General features: G+C 42.8%; 1 protein-coding gene across 2 annotated transcripts in view; it reads right to left on the reverse strand.

Annotated features, from left to right (window-relative positions):
* The window catches only part of skd (mediator complex subunit skuld), a 102845-nt gene that overhangs the window by 57889 nt on the left and 26874 nt on the right, over nucleotides 1-18082 (reverse strand). For both annotated transcript variants that reach the window (XM_067130544.1, XM_067130543.1), the window contains exon 2: nucleotides 1943-2429. In XM_067130544.1, the coding sequence (XP_066986645.1) occupies nucleotides 1943-2429 (487 nt within the window). The remainder of the gene's footprint in view (nucleotides 1-1942; nucleotides 2430-18082) is intronic.

Below are 18082 nucleotides of genomic sequence, written 5' to 3' on the forward strand. Positions count from 1 at the left end.
GACGTGTAGGCTAATTAAAGAGAAATCTCCTATTGTGTCCCCCATCACCTGTGCATCGATAGTCCCACTTGCTGAACAAATAAATGAATGTCAGGTGAGCACAGTCGAGTGCAGTATTTCATTACAGGCTAATACGCACTACACAGAAATTGAATGAATCAGAAATTCCAGGTAAAATACAATCAATATACTAGCAAAACATTCACATTACAACCTCCGAACGTTAGGCGTGTCCTCAGAAATAACCTACAATGTTGAAATATCCAACGCCTACACTTGCCATTTGGTCAAAATAGTCAACAGATAGACCATTACGAAGACAATCTCTCTCTCTCTCTCTCTCTCTCTCTCTCTCACGATAGGATCCTCATTCTTTGACACCCTTGAAGGGTGGTCAGTGATCACGTGATCACCAACGCCGTACAAACATAAAATTTTACTTCTGTAATACATGAATCGTTTATTTTTCAAATCATGATGATACTAATACTCTAATGGATTTATTCAAACCTAAGTTCCCAACTGAAAGCTGTAAGTTACTGGCCGAACATATTTCTAAAAAGAAAACAATTTACAGAGATGGCACGAAGGCGTAATCCTTCTCATATTCTACAGCAAAGCTTTGGAACTCCCTCCCACCCTCCGAGTTCCCTCACAAGCAGCATCGAGTTATGTTCCCACCCATGAGCTAGATCAAGGCACAAAGAGAGAGAGAGAGAGAGAGAGAGAGAGAGAGAGAGATTCTCCTTTGTTGACCCTCAGTCACTCTCAGTCGCCTACCCAGGGGCACCAAGACTTTGATGGCAACACAATCCAGGGGCACTAAGACTTTAATGGCAATACAAGCCAGGGGCACTAAGACTTTGATGGCAATACAACCCAGGGGCAACAAGACTTTGATGGCAATACAACCCAGGGGCACCAAGACTTTGATGGCAATACAACCCAGGGGCACCAAGACTTTGATGGCAATACAACCCAGGGGCACCAAGACTTTGATGGCAATACAACCCAGGGGCACCAAGACTTTAATGGCAATACAACCCAGGGGCACCAAGACTTTAATGGCAATACAACCCAGGGGCAACAAAATTTTAAAGGCAATACAACCCAGGGGCAACAAAATTTTAAAGGCAATACAACCCAGGGGCAACAAAATTTTAAAGGCAATACAACCCAGGGGCACCAAGACTTTGATGGCAATACAACCCAGGGGCACCAAGACTTTAATGGCAATACAACCCAGGGGCACCAAGACTTTAATGGCAATACAACCCAGGGGCACCAAGACTTTGATGGCAATACAACCCAGGGGCACCAAGACTTTAATGGCAATACAACCCAGGGGCACCAAGACTTTAATGGCAATACAACCCAGGGGCAACAAAATTTTAATGGCAATACAACCCAGGGGCACCAAGACTTTGATGGCAATACAACCCAGGGGCACCAAGACTTTAATGGCAATACAACCCAGGGGCACCAAGACTTTAATGGCAATACAACCCAGGGGCACCAAGACTTTGATGGCAATACAACCCAGGGGCACCAAGACTTTAATGGCAATACAACCCAGGGGCACCAAGACTTTAATGGCAATACAACCCAGGGGCAACAAAATTTTAAAGGCAATACAACCCAGGGGCACCAAGACTTTGATGGCAATACAATCCAGGGGCACCAAGACTTTAATGGCAATACAACCCAGGGGCACCAAGACTTTGATGGAAATATAACAAAGGGGCACCAAGACTTTAATGACAATACAACCCAGGGGCACCAAGACTTTAATTGCAATGCAACCCAGGGGCACCAAGACTTTAATGACAATACAACCCAGGGGCTTCAAGACTTTAATGGCAATGCAACCCAGGGGCACCAAGACGTCGAGAGCTGACAATGCCCAGAGGCAGCAGCTTCTTCTTCTTCTTCGGGTACTCACCACTTTTGAGGAGCTCCGGCGCCAGCAGGTTGGAGAGGTCGGGGTCGTCGCCGTACCAGAAGACCCAGAGTTCCTTCGGCGAGTGCTTGAGTGAGTGTCGGTGATTGTGTTGAAAATGCGGGGGCGGCGGAGGCGGCGGCGGCGGGGGCTGCTGATGGTGATGGGGATGGTGAGGGTGGTGGGGATGGTGGTGATGGCCGCCGTACGGCTGCTGGTGATGGGGATGGTGACCGTGATGGTGAGGATGGTGATGTGGGTTGTGATGGTGGGGATGGTTGGCGCCGGAGGAAGTCGGGTCGTGGGAGGGACCGCGCCACGTGCGACGCCACACGCACAGCACGTCAGCGGCCATCATCCGGGCGTACGACACCAGGACGGGGTCCTCCAACGGGTCACCTGGTCCTCCTACGTCGCCGCCTGCCCCGACGCCGCTTCCGCCAGGGTTGTCCCACACGTAGACTCGCCATTTGATTCCGCACAAGTCAGTCTGGGGAGAGGTGTGAAAAGAAAAAAACATTCCATCAAAATGGGCTTCTGTAGCAAACGATAAAACGTAGAGAAAATTGCCTAAATGGGGGAAAGCCCCATATTTATCATATGGTTTTTTAATAAACTGGTTTTTTATCATTTAATTCTAAATACATAAATCTTTTCGAATTAACACTAATCAACATCCAGACGATACGAATGTAAACACAACTACATGCATAAAAAATACATACACACATTTCTCCATAAAATATTTCCATTTTTAATTACCATTTCTCCATAAAATATTTACTTTGGTAATTAACGTCTGCTAAATTTTCTAACCACAAAAATCAAGCACATTAAAGCCTAAGGTTACGGGATATGAACTTCATAAGAAAAATCCGGATGAATACAAAATCACTGATGAATTCCACGACTTGAATAAAAATCTAAAATACAATTAACTACATTATTCCAACTGCAGGATTATAACCGTAAAAGAAATGTTAACGAGAACCACAAGAAAATCACAAATCTCCTTTCCCCGAAAGTACAAATCAGGAAGAAAGCCAGAAAGCGTCAAAAATGCACCTCGGTATCAATGAGACTAGTACCTAAAGGTGATATAACTAATGACAAAACGGAGAGAACACTCAACAGGTTAAGACAGAGAAAGCACTTCAACGGTTGAAAAGACGCCTCGGAATTAGGCTTAAAAATCTCGGGAGAGAGAGAGAGAGAGAGAGAGAGAGAGAGAGAGAGAGAGAGAGAGAGAGAGAGAGAGAGACGGAAGCTCTTGCTACTTATTTACAAGGTGGTGTGCTAGTCAATCAAGAATAATAATAATCTGGCAACAGCGGTAGGAGAACGAAGGAGGATGTCGAACGTCAAAAGGCGGAAATAGAGGAGTAAAGAAGGAATTTCAGCCTCAAGGCAGTGATGATGTATAACCCTGAATGAATGAAGGTCCCTCCACAATAACAGTCCGATAATCCACAGAGAGAGAGAGAGAACCATCATGTACTCGTAACTGGTCGAATGAGTCTGAGGAAAACTGAGGGGTAAAAACAAACGTAGACTTGGACAAGAAAGAGATTACACAGGTAAAACCTCCAATACATCTCGCTGTGGGGATTTAAAGAGCTAGAGACGCTTCGATCTCATACAAGCGATTACCGAGAACTGGATATAGGAACGACAGTCGTAGCCATGTACCGAGAAAGTCTGTCAAGGCCACTTCAGTTTTCTCAAGTTGAATCGTGGCAGAGGTTGTTAAAATACAAGGATTAGGAAAAAGATTCCTTGCATCAAATGGGTCAGAGAAAATGCCCTAAGGGGCGATGATCTGGAGAGAACTGGTCGCTAATGACAATCTTGGTTTGATAAAAAAGAACAAGTTGTCCATCTACATTAACCACCACAGAGTTATCAGCTGAAACATCTACAATGGATAATGCGGCAGTGGAATTCAAAAGATTGCAGGCTATGGTATACTGCAAAATAATGCTTAAAGCTTTCAATGACGCTAAATTAACAGCGTTGAAATGTAAGATCTCTATGATATACAGAAGGCAAGAAAATTTTCCAGAAATTAGATAAAACAACTCTGAAAATTAACTAATATTACATAATAGGAAGATACGGTTCAAGCAAAATTACTACGAACAATCAGCCTTGACATGCCATCCTATTAAAAGCTCAATTTTCAAGTCAAGAACTTCCATAGGAAGTTCACGTTCAATGTGTGCTCGATTCAGGGATTATACTGAAAAGGTCACAATATTCGAGGTGGACAAAAGAATGTAATACAGAAAGCACTTTCAAAGCAACTGTAAACAGTGATGTATGTTGCGTCTGAAATTTATACAACAACGAAACAGTGTATATGACTGTGATGACTCAACCGATTTCATTTTCTTACGGAAACGAACTTTTCCATATCTTCTAGTTTCCGCTCCGTAATAACCGACATTACGAAAAAGGAATATGTCGGTGGCGAAGGAGAGGTTGGTCAGAGCAAAAACAAATACAGTGACCTTGAAATTCAAAGTTTCAAGATAAAACTCCCAACATGAGAGCTTTCCAATAAACTTCATACCAATACAAGAAACTTAAACAAATACAGTGACCTTGAAATTCAAAGTTTCAAGATAAAACTCCCAACATGAGAGCTTTCCAATAAACTTCATACCAATACAAGAAACTTAAACAAATACAGTGACCTTGAAATTCAAAGTTTCAAGATAAAACTCCCAACATGAGAGATTTCCAATAAACTTCATACCAATACAAGAAACTTAAAACAAATATAATGACCTTGAAATTCAAAGTTTCAAGATAAAACTCCCAACATGAAAGCTTTCCAATAAACTTCATACCAACACAAGAAACTTAAAACAAATATAATGACCTTGAAATTCAAAGTTTCAAGATAAAACTCCCAACATGAGAGCTTTCCAATAAACTTCATACCAATACAAGAAACTTAAACAAATATAATGACCTTGAAATTCAAAGTTTCAAGATAAAACTCCCAACATGAAAGCTTTCCAATAAACTTCATACCAATACAAGAAACTTAAACAAATATAGTGACCTTGAAATTCAAAGTTTCAAGATAAAACTCCCAACATGAAAGCTTTCCAATAAACTTCATACCAATACAAGAAACTTAAACAAATATAGTGACCTTGAAATTCAAAGTTTCAAGATAAAACTCCCAACATGAAAGCTTTCCAATAAACTTCATACCAATACAAGAAACTTAAACAAATACAGTGACCTTGAAATTCAAAGTTTCAAGATAAAACTCCCAACATGAAAGCTTTCCAATAAACTTCATACCAATACAAGAAACTTAAACAAATACAGTGACCTTGAAATCCAAAGTTTCAAGATGAAACTCCCAACATGAAAGCTTTCCAATAAACTTCACACCAATACGAGAAACTTCATACCGATACAAGAGAAATTCGCCAGTTTCAACTTCAATATACATTTGACCTACATTAAAAACCTACACAGTCATTCATCACAGAATACGCATGCCTTGGCTGCTCCTTTGACAAAGCCTGCCTCACAGCCTTCAGCCGCTTTGGTGACTCACTACAATAATGCTTTACATCTAGTGCAAGGGTAATACAAATTATGAGCTACAATGTCTGTATATGCACTTATACATATGTGTATATATATATAACTGAATCACGGAAATATGGAACGTGATGAATATATAAATAAAGATAAACTGAATCACGAAAATATGGAAGTGATGAATATATAAATAAAGATAAAATTCCGTTTCTTTCATGACTGGAGTGCTGCGAGGCCTTTCGACACTACGTCCTTTGCTTAGCAGTCTGCTAAGTAAAGGACGTAGTGTCGAAAGGCCTCGCAGCACTACAGTGTTTCCATTTCCTTCGTGGATTTTATCTTTATGTATATACATATATATATATATATATATATATATATATATATATATATATACCCACATATATATATAGATAGATATATAGATATAGAAAGCAAACCACACTATAAAATCAAGTATATAAGAATTAAAACTCCAAAAACTACGAGGCAGGCAAATCGCTAACACCAAGCCCCTTCAATCGGAATGGTACAGAGCACGAGGCACCTCTCTAATCCTCAGGTAAATTAGGGTTATCCCCATAAAGGAGGACCCGTGAACATCCCCCTCATCTGGAGTCAATGCTTAACAAGTAACACCAACGATTGTCACGGCGTAATACCGAAAGGAATTGTGGGGGGGTGGGGAAGGGAATCGGGAGAGTGTGACCTTGAATAGCTGTGTTGACGAAGGGAGATGCGAGGGGGGAGGGGGAGAACTAGAGAGGAAACGCGCGGAAGGTGAAGAGGTTGGGTAGGAGAAGGAGGGGGGGGGGGGGGGGAGAGGGCGGGGCGTTGACGTGGGTAGAGGAAGAGGAAGGTTGGTTACCATGGCATCTAACCAGAACACCCGCCTCTTCAACTCCTCCTCCTCCTCCTCCTCCACCTCCTCCTTTCTACTGTTAAACCCCTCCTCCCTACCCCCAACCTCCAACAAACACCACCACCCCCTTACATCCTGACGTCACTTGCTACACACGTTGAGAGAGAGAGAGAGAGAGAGGGAGAGACTTCAATTACGACTGCTGACGTCACGTGCAATATAACTGCATCCCACTTTAAAAGACAACATCGCACATCGTCTCCTTTGGGGGATTGTGAGTGGGAAGCGAGGGATTAAAAAAAAAAACACTGATTTGTTACTGAAAATGACCACTCAAGTACCCCTCACGGGAACTTATTCACCCGCCTCAGACGACCCACACCCACAAAAATTCATCCATTCTGATTTAATTTACCTCGTCCGTCCTTTCTCCCGCCCTCTGCAAACCTGGAACATCACAGAGGCTCAACCATGATGAATCAATTACTCAGCTATGGTAAATTCATTCTGACCCGCTCGACGTTTTTTTTTTTTTTTTGCCCGGGGCTGACTGGAGAGGTGACTTGCAATTCCACGGTCCAGAAAAGCGGGCCCTGCAAAACCTTCCAAATAAATGGACCTGGAATTGCCCCTAAATATGACTGCAAGTAAATGATGAATACAATGTAACAAAGCAACAATAAACATTTCCTTACGCTGCTCGTGAGCACATTTCACACAAATCCCTTGTCTAATAAGACAACAGACAGCGAAGGTGACAGCTATTAAAAACAACAGCACAATAAACTAAACGTTATCTCTCCGAAGAGCCGAATGATGGAAAACATCAAGATTAGGACAGATTTTTAAAACATTCTTAAATACGGTTTAACTACTACATACAAGTATTGTTTTTTTTTTTTTGGAATATGCTTATGCACGACTAAAATAAGTTAAAATGTTCAGAGGAAACTATTCAATAATTCACATGTGCTACTTATGGCAACCTTCCACTTTCAGAGAACTTTACCTTACACTTAAGTTCAACAGCGGCATTCCACATCAGTTTACGTGTTCTCAATCTGGCTTTTGCCACTTCAGGTTTGTATTTCTTCTATAAAAATCACACTAATTAAAACCTTTTCAAACACCCCCTCTCTCTCTCTCTCTCAAGCATAAAATGACGCAATCCACGCCGTAGAAGCCTAATCACTATATGTCACTCACGTTATCAACTTGAAAGCCGTGGACTCCAGTTCTTCTTTAACATCAATCATCATCATCATCAACAAACGTAACCTACGAACGTAGTTCTTTTCAAACGTCCTCTGCGACTCTCTCTCTCTCACTCTCTCTCTCTCTGGGAAGGCTACTTTAAATATTCAACAACAGACAATTCACACATTCCAATACACCTTTAAGCTTTGTAGACACATGATTAACTCCGAACGACGCTGAGAGAGAGAGAGAGAGAGAGAGAGAGAGAGAGAGAGAGAGAGAGAGAGAGAGAGAGATTTTTAAAGTGCAAGGGCAGTCGCAATCCCGACACCCTTGAACATATAAGAGAAGAAATAACCTTTCATATTCTCTCAAGAACACATGACGAATAATGTCAAAAGAAATATAACAAAGGTAAAACTCTGTTGATACACAACACTACTATCACGTCCATTTTTAAATACTTGGAGCCAATCTAAATTCCAGCGACGTTTGATGTGAAGACTTTATCTTTAGGATAAAGGCCACGAATGACCCGTACATGAAACACTTTCAATGCATAAGACAATCACCAGAGTACAGTCTGACCTCCCTGAATGTGGGAGACGTCCCCTGACGCAGCAATCTTGCAATGCCCAAGCCTGATTTAGGTGTGCTAGTATGTTCGTGCATGTCCGTCACCTCACCACGGAAAAACGAAAAACAAGGCTTTCGCAATGCTAATATAAGCGGACTCGACAGGAAAATCCAAGTTGTGGCATTTGTTAAAGTCTACCGCATCCTCGTGTGAGTCTATAAACTTATTCTGGGGGATGTGACATCTCTGTTCCCGATACAGGTGGAAATCCCAGGACCATGGGAACAACACACAGACTGCGGGAATTCTGTAGCCTCAGGTTAACAGTGAATGGAGTCCTAAGGGAAATTACCACTGAGAAGAAGAAGAATACGGGCCTCACAGGGGAAGCTACCTTGCATTAAAGATAGCTTTAATGTCAGACCCAAGACCGCTGTGTAAATTTCAATGGCCAGTTTACATTTGCAGATGAAGACGTGATCGAAGCGAGTAGTAGGAGGTCAGGGAAAAGGCATACTTTAAAATCTGCGCTACGTCAGCGACTAAAATTAATGATTTGAAATCCGACATGATGATGTCAGTGAAGCGGTTTCCTGTTGAATGTCTGTGGCATTTATTTGGCAGGAATGGCAGCTACGCAGTCCACGCTCGTCACTAGTTAGGGAAACAGCCCAGGCTTCAAAATGCAGTGAGGACATGACGAACGGACTGGTATGAGTAATAAATAACGAGTGTCTTAACGGAGAAACTGGTCCCTGGCTGGTGAATCAGCATTAGTAGCCTGAGGAAAATGTTGCAAAAACAATCTAATATTTGTGCAAATTTGTTCCAGGATTATAGGTTAGAAAAAAATAAAGAACGACTGATGACTGAAAAGTAACCAAATACTGGAATAAAGAAAGGGAGGGGAGAGTGGGAAAGATAAGCATCATTTACAAGGTGACCTGACAACAACAGTCAACAGCTGACTTCTCCATCCACTGACTTCTCCATCCACAGGAAACTGATAAATGACAAGCTGATAAGACCTTGAACATCCTGTGCATGAAAACTAAACTGTTAAGCTGTGAGTTGTACGATAACGACTGTTAAAAGTAAAGTATCTGTCATGAAAATTTACTTATACATCTAAAATTAGTGCAGGTCACCGATACTTCTTTGGGTTAAAGAAAAGAAAAAAAAAGGGGGGGGGAGGTTGAATACAACACAACGTCCTTGTACCGAAAATAACCCGACAATCGTTCAGCCAGTGGCTGAAATCTATCAAGTCGAGGGAAGCTTTTACTGACGTAAAATATGTAAAGCTGCCTGCAGGCTATATATCGAGAGAGAGACAGAGAAAGAACGCAAATACACCAGACAGATGTTGACGCAAATGGCAGCAAGAGGTTAACAGGTGAAGCAGCTGTGTGTGTGGACGGACTACAGGCAAACAGACTGACAGAAGACACACACACACTCGCTCTCACTTCTGGTATCCACCCACAAGGCAGGAGGGCTCTCTCCGGGAATGACGTCACACTGACGCATGGATGGAGGGAGGTGAGGAGGGTGAGGAAGGAGGCTGGATTACAAAGGAGACAACCCCTTCCCTCCCCCACCCCTCCACTCTCCCGAACACCCCCCCCCCCGACAAAAGGAAACGTAAAGGTGATGAGAGCGACGACAGGCAAGATCAGACCTTAGGACCACCTCTCGAACTTTAATGAGCCTTCCCCCATCGTATACTTTGATACCGCTTGAAAGTTGTTCACTATCTTAATTTTTTTCTTTTACCTTCCGTTCAGCGAGTGAGACCTCTCATTGACTGGAAATGAATGTAGATTAGACGGCTAGACTGCTAGACGAAACATGTTGTACTTGAAAAATCTAATTTTCCAAACATTCTACGTCGCAATACCAAACATTTCCCTTTTCAACCATAAAGAAGCACTTTACTACTCCTTAAGAGAGACCAATAATTAACATAATTCACGGTTTAGAAAGGAAGACCTTATCGATCGGGTAATTACAGGGTCATCTGCGAATAATGGGGAGGAGAGAGAGTGAGGAAGAGATTGTAACTTTCTGCCGAAAGCTGATAGCAGCGGCCGCCACTTCCGTGTAGCCCAACCAACCATCATAAGCGGCTCTCTCTTGCTACAATCGCCTCGGTTCCTTAACTACGTCACTGTGCAAATACTTTCCAGCTTGAGTAGAATGCTGCGCTACACGAGTTACAGCTAAATATATATATATATATATATATATATATATATATATATATATATATATATATATATATATATATATATATATATATATATACGCTTTAATAGGCACAGTATTCAATATCCTCAGAGAGAGAGAGAGAGAGAGAGAGAGAGAGAGAGAGAGAGAGAGAGAGAGAGAGAGAGAGAGATAACGTCTGTTAAAGGACTGAAATCCAAGGCGGGTGGATCGCAATGTTTAAATCTATACATGACGTCACACACATGACAAAATTATCCGGACAAGTGAAGATAAGTTCACACACAATATCAATTATAACGCCATAGTATTATATTTAGATATATATAAAAATGTGACTCTTTCACACACACGTGCCAATGCATGCGCGCACGCACAAAACAACAGGCAAACGACGAGAAAATCGCGTCCTATTCGACACGCTCAAACGCGAGCAAACAGACTCGGCTGAAGGACCAAAGGAGCGTATCACCAAACGTCCCAAGAAAAACGGAACCAGGCGAGATGCCCAAAATCTCGATGGCATGCGGCCAAGAAGTGAAGGGGAAGGAAAAGAGAGTGAGTGAAGGTCGCTGCTGGAGCAGAGGAAGAGGAGGAGGAGGTGGAGTAAAGAGATACGCCAGACCTAATAGGGGTGTTTATTCGCCATATAATCATCCCGGTAGCAATTACACCCTTTTACCTCACTACTTGCTGGATGGCAGTCGCGAGAAATCCGTCGGGGAAGCCGCCACATGCATCCCTAGGAAGCCCCGCCATGTAGGCTACACACAAGATTTACCTAAGCTACGCGAAATGTCAAAACCGCCTGCCATGACAAAATCATCTTAGCTACTGAAGGCGGGACATGAAACGTCGAGCGTGAAGCCGATGAAGTGAGTGGTCAGGAAAAACCAAAACAACAAAGTATATACGACCAATTTCACCTTTCCCCCCTTCCATCAAAAATCGAAATTACCAGTTCCCCGGCGTTCCGGAGTACTGACACTCCGTCACACAAGACCTGGCCCCTTGTCACGCGAGAGTATATACACAGCCAGCGGTATCTCTTCTACCGCCTCAGTCTCTCAGTCATCGTCATGTTAAGGCACTGAATAAATGGTTCTGGAACCGCTTACTACAGCGGCTGGAAGGAAAGGGGGCGTGGCCTCCGGACCCCTCATCCAGGAGGTGATTGAACTGTGAGAGAGAGAGAGAGAGAGAGAGAGAGAGAGAGAGAGAGAGAGAGAGAGAGAACGACAAAATGCTCGGCTGGGGGAAAAGGACTGGAGACTACAGGGCTAAAATGATACATAAATGAGTGGTTGCTTATTAGGCAACATCATGATAATCTGTACGATGCAACTACCATATGTCATTCCTAAATACTTTAGGCAAATGTAGTCAGGGGTGTAGTGAGGCCAAGAGCGTGTTCACACCTTTAATATTTACACAGATACTGAGGCCTAGCCTGAGAAGATTGGTGAAGTCTGGGTCACTGAACCTACGCATCACGGAATGATTACGAAACTTTCCCAAAGAAGTATTCAATGACCTTTGCCATTATATATACACAGACACATTTATAATTTGCTTATGTCACCAACTTTACAATCTCTTTCACAAACTCGGGATGACACATCAGCATAATGTGGAACATGTAACACCTGAATTGTGCACTTATTCACATTACTTCCACATGATGGTTTAGGTATAAGACGCATCAGAAAGCCACGTGCGTGAATATTAATTATACACACACCCTATATGTGTGTGTAATTAATATTCATATCTGTGTGTGAGAGAGAGAGAGAGAGAGAGAGAGAGAGAGAGATTCTGACCACAGATGGGAGACATTACCATCACGTTTGCTCAAGCCGCGAATGCCACACCGATAAAATTTGACTAAAAACATTAAAAATATCCATTGTTAAATTACTTTTCAAGATTATCAAGCGTAAAAGACATCCACAAAGCCTCCTAACCAAGAATTGCAATAAGAAATCAATAGTAAAATTTAGTGCGAATACTTCCAAGAGCAACCACAAAAGTGGAGTTCGCAATACTACCGTCCTATAAAAGAAAAAAAAATACACTTCCGCCCACCAAAACTGACTCGCGCCTATGAATTACCTCGGGCTGACATATGTCACAGGGGGGAAATTCGCGTCTAGCGCATATTACCATCGACAAGAGGATTTGTTCCATTTTATAGTCCGGTTGATAGGCTGTCTGATTCGCATAAAAACAGGTAGCATTACAGCGTACTCGATGAAGTCATGTTCAGTGTAAACAAAACGCGTTCGTACAGTCATGATGTATTGTTTTCTAAGAAGAGGACGTCACAATTCAATAAAAATGTTTCCTAGGAGAACGTAATGATTCAATAAAAAAATAAGACTGTACGATCTTGAATGGCCGAGAAATACGACGCACAAGTGTAGGAATTGTGAAAACCATGCCACTCTCAGGGTGGAGTAAGCTGAGTAAATGGATGAGTGCAACAAGGGGAGGAGGGAGGGAGGGTGGTGAGGGGGAGGCGAAGGTATGAGAGACAGGTGGTTAAACCCGTTATGTTCCACCCGAAACACCCAGCTACCAACACACCCAACCTCACACCAGCTGTTCGCTCAGAAAAAAAAATACGATGTGCAGACTAGTCTTGAATACCTGCGCAGGCAACAACCACGCGCTTTGCAGAAGATTACCGTGAGATGAAATACAAATGTCAAAGGCGTTTGACATCAAAAGTTCAAATATTCATTATCCGAATGGAAACAAACTTGGGAACCTGACAACTGTTTGACACGATTATTTGTTCAATACCACAGCTTAATATTGGGGACAGCCACAAAAGATGATACCCAAACAGTCCTGTCAAAGAACTGTCTTAATATACAGTACATGCATAATCCTTGGAGTGAGAGTGTTTAGCAAGCTTGTCTGACATGACAGTGGATTCCAGACCTATTATGCCAAACCGTGTAGAGTCTGTCACAGTAAGTTGGTGTAACAAACCCACTACAAGATCTCAACATGCTGAAACCTTCACACAGGAAAGGAACAAAAGCAAAATATACAACCAATTAAGTCATATATAGATTCGTTATGGATTTTGTTTTGTGTATTAGCAACAGTTCTTGAGATCCCAATTCACAACTAATTCCTCAGTGCGACAATCAAGGGAAAAGAAAGAGTCAACAACTGATGAAAGTTTACAAAGCGATTATCCTCTAACGTTACCTGACGGCACCAACATTGAATTCTGCAACAGCATTATCCTGAACACTTGCATGTACATCACACTGTGCACGCCACTGCTCAATGAGGTTATACTTTACCATGAAATAAAGAGGGGAGAAAAGTAGTTTTGTTTTCCTATCATGGCCAGATTTTTTTTTAATGAAGTTGCAGAAGGAAGTGTAATTGTTTAAATAACGAAAAGTATATATACTAGTTAGCATATATAATTATTACCTATGCGCGTATTCACACGTCAAGCCTTCACCGTTATGAAATTTGCATAACTGGCCAAATATTTAACAATAACTCGTGGGACCAGAACAAAATACCGACTTGTCTAATCGCCTGATCAATTGACACAATCTTTACGGCTGAGCACCTGGTGTCGTTATTACATGAAACAAGGACGAAGAAGTAATGGTAAAAACCTTCCCGCAAAGTTTTAATGTCAATCCGATACAAAAACTACCGATACACGCCGAAGAAATGAAGTGTTTCGTCAGGTAGCACTGTGCCCAAAGATCTTTCCATTCATCTTAGGACATGCAATATAATAGGAGGGAAAAGAGGAAAGCTATAACGGATTCCTCTTTCCACATCGCGTTCCCCGTTCGTCACGGCCTCATCGTGTCGTGCTCACCACCGAGTGCTGACAGTTGCAAAGAAGCAGGCGATGATAGACTCTCTAACATTCGTGAATCTGTAACCTGCTGCGAAGTCAAGAGGGCACGCAGGTTACCATTCGCGTTCCGAAATAACTCTTCCACGAGAGAGAGAGAGAGAGAGAGAGAGAGAGAGAGAGAGAGAGAGAGAGAGAGAGAGAGAGACTCAACCAAAACGGGAGTTACCGGGAAAAGGACGCGAAGAGGGGGGAGGAGAGGAGACGGCGATGCCTGGGAGAGGGAGTTGGTGGCGGCGGAGGGTGGAGGAAGGGAGGGAGGGAGGGAGGAACACACAAAGTGGAACTTTCCCCCTCCCCCTCCCCCTCCCGCGAACTCTCTCAACCCTCCTTGCCCGTGGCCACCAGATCACATACGCAGTCAGTCAAAACTAACAATGCATAACTGCACTCACACGGCACGCAAGAGAAAACCTTCCAGCAAACTGATCTTTATCATGCGACGTTAAGAATGACACATGGTGTTCTTTCTTGAATTGATGATTAAATTCAAGATACAACCTTCCCTTCATACGAAAAAAAAATGCTGAATGAGAATCTCTGACATATGAGAATGCACGATGCGTCCCCACCAAAAAACGAAGGAAATGGGCGTTACAATTCCAACCCCGCCCCCCAACATTGGATGAGAGAAAATGCGGACGTGCCTTCGTGTGGTGGATGTGCTGACGTTTATTACGGCAAAGGCGAAAGTTGTTTAAGGCCAGAGCAGGCATGATTCGAGGAGGGGCAGCAGCAGAAGAGAGGGCGCAGCGGGCAGATCGTGACCTTGGTATGAGGGATACGGCCAAGAGCTTTAAATAGTCGCTCACAGAATCCCAGTAGCCACATAAACAAAACACAACTCGAGGCGCACGTGCAAAACCTGGTCATTTGCACACCTCTCGCATTTGCAAATGACCGGTGACGATAAATCTTGCCGGGTTCATCGGGGGCATCCTGGGAGGAAGGGGGCTTGACAGTGAGAGATACCAATGCCAAGAGCAATGATAAAAAATAACCGAAACTAGCAAATGGGCCTCATTCTTACTTGGTAACTAGGGCTGACCAAGTTCCCAGTGCACAGTGACGTTGCTGAGCGCAATATGTACTGATAATATTACGAAAACCTAGTATATTATTGAGGTGCCTTGGTCACTACAACCATCTAAACAATGTGACTTCGTGATACATTCTAAGAATAATCCTCTTCAGAGAGCTCCCCTCTTACAGTTAGTTTACCGTGCCGTCATGAAACTGAGGCATCCTTAGTGCACGTACATTTACAGTATTTGTCTAAACAAGAAAGAGATTAATGCAGCATCGTGCTACACTGGATCATTAATACGTAGGCATTCACGAAGACCTACGAGAAACACAGCGGTCACTGTCCAAGCACTGACTTTCACTGACAACAAGAATAGGCTGAAAAGCCTCAAGTATCGAAAACAGCAACGGTTTACGCGTTCATGCTCCTAAGCTTCTTCAGTTCCATGACTCTATTCATCTTCTTCAGTTTTCAGAATCTTGCAGAGCTACTTTTTGACATCGTGTTCCTCGCGAGTATTAAACTTGCAATTAATAACTCGCGAGACTTTTCAGATGAACCGTTCCTACTGGTATACTGTACGATGAGACTCGGAATGGAATGGAATTTAGAGTTTAGGCCAAAGGCCAAGAACTGGGACCTATGAGGTCATTCAGCGCTGGAAAAGGATGCTGAAAGTAGGTAGATCTGAAAGTTTTAACAGGAGGAAAACCTCAAAGCAGTTGCACAATGAAATAACTGTTTAGGAGAGGGTGGATACCAAGGCGGAAGAAAGATAATATGAATGGAGGTGCAGTAAAAGGAGCGAAAGGGGTTGCAGCTAGGGGCCGACGGGACGCTGCAAAGGACCTTTAGTAGTGCCTACAGTGCAACCCGTGAGGTGCACTGATGACGGCACTACACCCCGATGGGAAGATGAGACTCGGCTCCTAGGAAAACGAAAAGCATCTCACTGAAAACTACCAATTTTGCAAAGCAAATAAATGAAGGCAAACCGCCCAAAAGGGGTCTTTGGAAAACAGTATGCTGGCAACACATTACAAATGTGTAGTGAATTAAGCGTCACTGGTCCAATTCGTCCTCCATACGTTGATATTCGTTGCAGGATTTACAAAAACGGATCTTTGGCATTCGTTCAATCTTCAGCAATCATTGCAATGGCACTATGTTGCCTTGCAAGACTGCAACTAGGGATACTATGATACGAGCAATATGCTATGTCAAGTTTCTCTCCAGTACTTGCTGTACCATCGACACATTTTTCAAATTGCGAGTTGCGATGAAAACCACCAAGACGTCTTAAAACGAGACATTAATGACAGAGAAAGTGTTCTCATAATTATACCATCAGGTTCTTTTTAAACGGTAAGATTACATTCTTCTTTGGAACTTGGCACATCATGAAATTTGTAATTAGCTATACAAATACGCTGCATTTTATCAAGCTCGCATATTTACTTGTCACTGAGGGCAGTCGACGAATGCAATAAAAATGCATTTGTTTGCAATAAACATAACATTTTCTATAGTTAATTGCGGCTTTATAAGTACACATTTTTCTTACAACTAAATATTTAAAAAAAAAACGCTTGTTCTCAATATATTAAAAATTTAACAAATTACAAATGATCGTTGCCTGTTAATATAAAACTGATAACTGACAATTATCATTCAAACTGACGAGAGAGAGAGAGAGAGAGAGAGAGAGAGAGAGAGAGAGAGAGAGAGAGAGAGAGAGAGAGACTCAGTAGCACTGCATCTCAGCACGAAATAAAATCAGCAACAGGTGCCTCGCCTACCTCAGTGGCCCCCTTTAAAGCCAACTGGCATTAGAGCCCCGCGCCCCCCACCCCACAAAGCACACACGCCTGCATTCCGCGGCGCTTTTATAAAAGCCCATTAGGTGACATACGAGTGTCAACTATTTCAACAGGCAAACCTCGTGCTCCACTACGCAGTCGGTGTGTCAGGGAAGACAGAAGCAGCAACAGGAATACGCGGCCGAAATAGACAGAAACGTATTCTGTCTCTTTTCTCTCTCTAAATGCATTTTCGAGGGACAATTACTTGCCACTCGCGAAACACTGCCCTGCCCCCCTGTCTGTGAAGTATTATGAAACACTGCCCCCTTGTCTGTGAAGTTTCATGAAACACTGCCCCCTTGTCTGTGAAGTTTTATGAAACACTGCCCCTTGTCTGTGAAGTTTCATGAAACACTGCCCCCTTGTCTGTGAAGTTTTATGAAACACTGCCCCTTGTCTGTGAAGTTTCATGAAACACTGCCCCATTGTCTGTGAAGTTTTATGAAACACTGCCCCCTTGTCTGTGAAGTTTTATGAAACACTGCCCCCGTGTCTGTGAAGTTTTATGAAACACTGCCCCATTGTCTGTGAAGTTTTATGAAACACTGCCCCATTGTCTGTGAAGTTTTATGAAACACTGCCCCCTTGTCTGTGAAGTTTTATGAACCACTGCCCCCTTGTCTGTGAAGTTTTATGAAACACTGCCCCATTGTCTGTGAAGTTTTATGAACCACTGCCCCCTTGTCTGTGAAGTTTCATGAAACACTGCCCCATTGTCTGTGAAGTTTTATGAAACACTGCCCCCTTGTCGGTGAAGTTTTATGAAACACTGCCCCTTGTCTGTGAAGTTTTATGAAACACTGCCCCCTTGTCTGTGAAGTTTTATGAAACACTGCCCCCTTGTCTGTGAAGTTTTATGAAACACTGCCCCCTTGTCTGTGAAGTTTTATGGAGTAACGCTTGTTAAACCTAACACGTAAA

This window comes from Macrobrachium rosenbergii, chromosome 28, assembly GCF_040412425.1.
Source record: "Macrobrachium rosenbergii isolate ZJJX-2024 chromosome 28, ASM4041242v1, whole genome shotgun sequence".
Lineage (NCBI taxonomy): Eukaryota > Metazoa > Arthropoda > Malacostraca > Decapoda > Palaemonidae > Macrobrachium > Macrobrachium rosenbergii.